Genomic DNA, 6,185 nt, shown 5'->3' on the forward strand with positions numbered 1-6,185 from the left:
ATCATCATCAACGTCTGTTGTGTGTGATTATATATGTATACACATATATATGTAATGTTCACTTAACCCCCTACCAGTTGGGGGAAAAGATGCTATCAGTTGGATTATAAGGGACTTGCTGCAATCAGATAAGTGTTAATACTTGGAGGAGATTAAGGATTTTCTAAACCGAGAGCAATTACGAACGAAGCCTTACTGTTGTATCAGCAGAAAATGTTCACTGAGAGAGAGAGACAGACAATAAATAGACCCAACAATAGAAGAACTGTTTTTTCTTTTCCTTCAGTGAGCAACGAGAAAGGATTGGATTAAAACCAATCACAAACTAAGTCGGGAGGCATTTTATTTTCAACGTCCTGATATGTTCAAACACCATGCTGCAACTAACGAGTGCTCAACCGGCCACAAATAGCAACCGAATCTCTCGGTATCGTCTTCTGGATACATTATGTAATGTATTTTAAACACCCACCCCCACTCGCCAGACATGATGGTCACAGCTGGAATGCTTTTTGATCAATAGGTTTGCACAATCAGAGTTGTTCTGGTGCTAAATAACAGCCACTACAGCAACATCAAGTGATCGACTCTTATTATTTTAAATGAAAAAGGATGGAGAAGTATGTTGGACAACGATGTCTCTTCTCATATTGGGTAGTGAAGTTGTTAACTGACCCCTTGCACTCGCCGGTACAGTGGTGGCAGCCCAGAAAAACTGATTATCTTGTAACATTCAATAATTATTTCTATTTAACTTACTTAAAAAAATAAAATTACATGTGTGCAATGTTTTAAAATTTAACTATAAAAAGATATTTTTTAAGAGTTTGAATATTTAATGAATGAAAAGTAACAGATAATCACTCGCTATTTTTAATTAGCTATTATCCAAATAGCTGATCAATACCGAAGACTTGGTAGATCGAATTAATGTATGCATTATGTGAACATGTTCCTTGGGAAGAGATACAATAATGTGTATGTGTATGATAGTTTAACATTTTTTTTTAGTTTAAAAGGAATTATTATAATTTTAAAAACATAACAAGCGCGAAGTCCAAGCGTGAGAACGAATATCAAAGAGGAAAAAAATGATCGCATGAACAATAGGATAAAAGAGGAGTAATATGAATCATTAATATGAAGCGAAGCAACAGAGAAATAAGAGCCGGTGACGAAGTTGACAAAATGACGATCCCTTCCTTAACTACTGGCAGATGAGAAACTAAAAAATATTAAATAAAATAACGACAATAAAAGCGACAAAGCCGGCAACAAAAGGAACTCATCTATAACCATCTCCATCACCACCACCACTATGGATCGAGCTTTCTTTTTTACTGTAGCTCTACTGCTACCATCATTGTCTCTTGTAAGAAGAGCAATAAAACAGTTGTTTCTTCCTTTTTTAAAAAAAGTAGGGATGCAAAAAAATAAAATATAAATAAATTGAATTTTGTGACTTCTTTCAAAGTGTAATTATATACTTTCTAACCGTGGTTATTGTCTTTTCCTTTCTTTTTTTCTCGAGATTCTACTTGGGTATTTGTCATAAGCGATGAAAATATAGAAGGGAACGGGGTATGAATGGTTGAATCGGATCAAAGTGCAGTTTTAAAATAAATAACATTGAAACGATGTAGTTAGTATTAACGTCTGGAAGAATGGGTGTAGAAGACAGCTTTTCACAAACTGTCACAGCCAGAACATTGAAGTAATTACTATACAATTACTTGAACGAAACAAAATATAGATAAATACCCCTATCTCTCGCTTTCACACACAGATATTTTATTAACTTAATTAAGCTACAGCATTGTGTAGATAAATATAATTAATTGTGCGTATGTGTAGCGGTGACATTGGAAAATATAATTAAACTCATTGTTGAAAAAATAAAAAGGGTAGTTTATAGTAAAACAAGGTGGTAAAAGAACGAGTATGTGTGAGGGGGGGAGAGAAGATGAGCTATAAAACACAAATAATATATGCAAATCAGCAGAGCCCTTCCACATATATAAAATTCGTTTGTTGCAGAGAGATTACAATAGTTGGGAACATACAGTATCATCTCCTGTTCCTATAATGTAGTTTTCGTTCCCTTTCCATTTTTTTTTTAATGAAGGGGAACAATAACTGCAGCAACAAAAATGGGACTTGATCAGATTTAGGGAAATAATATATTAATTAGATTTTAAATAAATTATAAAATAAACCAATCCTCAAATCAGAAATGTTGTACTTTATTAAGTACAGAGTGATTTTAAATTAAAAATTTAAAAGCTACTAGGAAATGCATGAGCATATTATATATAAATATATACACACGCACATCTATCTACCTACATATACATAGACACATGTATATCTAATGATATGTACAGACACATGTATATATATCTATATACACATGTATATCTAGCAATATATATACACACACACACGTATACCTACCAATATATATACACACACACGTATACCTACCAATATATATACACACACACACGTATACCTACCAATATATATACACACACACGTATACCTACCAATATATATACACACACACGTATACCTACCAATATATATACACACACGTATACCTACCAATATATATACACACACGTATACCTACCAATATATATACACACACGTATACCTACCAATATATATACACACACGTATACCTACCAATATATATACACACACGTATACCTACCAATATATATACACACACGTATACCTACCAATATACATACACACACGTATACCTACCAATATACATACACACACGTATACCTACCAATATACATACACACACGTATACCTACCAATATACATACACACACGTATACCTACCAATATACATACACACACGTATACCTACCAATATACATACACACACGTATACCTACCAATATACATACACACACACACATTTATACCTACTAATATATATATAGATATATATATATATACACACACATGTATACCTACTAATATATATATATAGATATATATATATATACACACACATGTATACCTACTAATATATATATATATATATATATATATATACACACATGTATACCTACTAATACATATACACACACACATGTTTACCTACCAATATACACACATGTATACCTACCAATATACACACGTGTTTATCTACCATATATACACACACGTATATCCACTAATATGCACATATACACACATGTATATCCACCAATATATTACATAGACACACATGTATATCAACCAATATATTACATAGACACACATGTATATCAACCAATATATTACATATACACACATGTATATCAACCAATATATTACATATACACACATGTATATCAACCAATATATTACATATACACACATGTATATCAACCAATATATTACATATACATATCTACCAGTATATATATAGTTTGTGATTTAGTGAAGGACAACATACACAAGATTTTATATATGTATATATATGTATGTCTAGAGTGTATGGAGTCTTATTGTTTCACTCGACAGTCGTTGTTGTGTTGTCTGGTCTTTTAAAAACGATTATCAATTGAAGCGGCAATAAAAATAACAAACGAACGTTAAGTTAAAACGAACCAGAAATGATGACGACCAACAGAAAGACTATTATTAAATACAGAAACAAACAAAAATCGGGATAAGAAAATTAAAAAAAGAGGAATTAAAGCGGAGAAGTGTTAATAAGTAATTGATAAAGACAAACTTACTGTATTGAAAACCTCTTGTATGTCTTCTCTCTGGTCGGCAGTTAAGGTAACAGATCGCCGGGAGTTGATATCGGCCATGATTATAATTATCCCGTATAACAGTGGTCGGTGCGCTGACTGACTGATTGTCAGTCCAGCAGTTTTGAGAGTGGTGAGCGACGTGTCACGCGCATCACGATATCATACAACTCTTTCCTTTTTAGGAAGTTCATTAATATTAATATGTAAAGGAGTAGGCGTGGCTATGTTGAAAGCGATTGAAAGCGTAAGAGAAAGATAGAGATAGAGAAACGGACAGAGAGAGATAAAAGGACAAAACAAAGCGATTACAAAGGAAGATATATAGAGTAAATAGAATAAGTATATAAATAGAAAGAGAGAGAGAGAGAGAGAGGATACAATAATGAAGATAATTAGAAGTACAAAAGGCTGATGTTAATTACCCAGAGACAGATAATTACGGATAATAAGGGGGAAGAGAGACGAAGACAGGTGGAGAGGAAGACTGGCGGACGCAAACAGAGATAGAAAGAAAAAGAGAAGAGCTTTACGACAATATGAATGAGTGTGTGTGTGTGTAATTATTGAAGGAAATAATTACAGTTTACAATTTGTCTCCAATGCATTCGGTAAAAATGTTATCAATTTTCTTCGTTTGAAAAAAAATAATAATAATTATCATTCCGAAACCTGCCTAGTAACGAGTATGGGAATATGATAATCCGCCGGCGAGAAGGGTGGCCAATGTGATTTCGATTTCTGGTTCAAACGATATAGTATCAATGACGCTGCTAATATTCTCGAGTTTGTTATGAACATCAAAACATCGCTTTTCTCCGTCTCCTAAAAAAAAAAAGCAAAAAAACTGAGGTCCTTAGCCTTTTCAGTTAGAATCAGTTAAGCCGGGCGTCGTAAAGGTGAAGAAAGCGATCCGCAAAACCGATCAGAGATCGTTTCATTTATATCATTGATGTTTCCAGGGTTACCTTAGCAGTATTGTAGGTTCTCGGGCAAATCAATGCATTGGACCCTGATTTTCCCACGATGACAGCCCTGTGAAAACCTACTCCACACTGCTCGTGTTTTCCCTTTTCTTTTTTTTTTTTTGTCGGGCCTTGAGGAAGGGGCAGCACCCTTAGAGTTTGCAGATCTTCCTAGACAGGTGTAATTGATGTCATTAATGTTCCTCTCGAACCTTTATAGGTCAACATCTATGGAAAAGGTATGAACAGGGATAAGATTCCAGAGAGCCAATGCTCGGGGGTGAGAGAACTAGACGTAGTGATTTATGCGGGACGCGAAATCTTTTTTCTCCACGAGAGTTCCGGACCCCAGTAATCAACACATTTGCATACAGCCAATCAGAGTTCACCTCGACCTTGTTGTCAAGTTAACAAACGCACTCTGCCAAGTAAACTTAAGATGAAGAACAGTTTTGTAAGTCGACCGATCGCCAAGTTAAGCCTGATTTTAGGAGACAAATAATTAGATATATTTGCATCTATATCTATTATCGGATTTTGTTAGGGTCCCATTTGGTAAAGATGTGGATGGGAAAAATGTAGGTAGAGGGTGATGTGCTAGCAACCCTCTCCCCTTACTGTTTTACAAAGTAAACAACAACACAAATAACTACGCAGAGGCGGCCATGGTTGAAACAAGAACAAAAACAACAAGCATTCTTAAAAGAGAAAAGAAGCATGGTCATTCCTTACCCAAGTGACCATATCTTATCGCCAATCGCTTGTTATGCGTTCGTAAGTTAGTTTGATAGTTGAGCTCTGATTGGTTGTATGCAAATGAAATCATAACTAGGGTTCGGAACTCTCGTGGGAAAAATTTCGCGTGCGGGACCTGGTGGAGGGTGGGGACAGAGTGGAAGAAGCATGAGCATTGCCAGTTCCAAAGAACAAATGTTTTTGTAGAGGTACAAAAAACAAAGAAAGGAGACAATACATTTTTTTACCGAGTTCAATATCTCTTCAACTTATTTTCCCATTCTCTTCTGGGCCTTCTAAACTGCATTACCCTTCGTTGTTGAAGTAAAATCCTTGTACATCATTTACATGACGATGCCCTCTCAAGTTTCAAATACCTTTTTTCCATCATCGCTTTACACTCGAACCCAGTTCGTCTACACTTCTATGCCTCGCTGAGAACTTCCTTTACGTTAAATTGCTTCTCCTCCTGTAGTGACTTCTTCTAGCAAGTAAGTGGAGTAACAATGGGCACCAAAATGGGACCCAAACATGCCAAATCGTCTTGTTAATAACGTTGAGCTTACATTTCCACTCAGTTTATTAAACCGATCCCTGAGTTATACAACTGTGACATTGATCGTTCTCTCGGTTCCCCATCACTCATCAAAGATCGAACGTTTTCTATATCCTTCACCAAGAATTTCTACATGCACTGGAATTCGTCACCCTCTCTCTGATA

General features: G+C 35.1%; 1 protein-coding gene across 2 annotated transcripts in view; it reads right to left on the bottom strand.

Moving 5' to 3' along the window:
* LOC106873683 (plastin-1) overlaps nucleotides 1–3,899 on the bottom strand; it is a 68,042-nt gene extending 64,143 nt beyond the window's left edge. For both annotated transcript variants that reach the window (XM_089360412.1, XM_089360411.1), the window contains exon 1: nucleotides 3,747–3,899. In XM_089360412.1, the coding sequence (XP_089216538.1) occupies nucleotides 3,747–3,824 (78 nt within the window). In that variant the 5' untranslated portion in view covers nucleotides 3,825–3,899. The remainder of the gene's footprint in view (nucleotides 1–3,746) is intronic.
* Between the last annotated feature and the right edge of the window lie 2,286 nt (nucleotides 3,900–6,185).

This window comes from Octopus bimaculoides, chromosome 11 (assembly GCF_046866305.1).
Source record: "Octopus bimaculoides isolate indiv1 chromosome 11, ASM4686630v1, whole genome shotgun sequence".
Taxonomy (NCBI): Eukaryota; Metazoa; Mollusca; class Cephalopoda; order Octopoda; family Octopodidae; genus Octopus; species Octopus bimaculoides.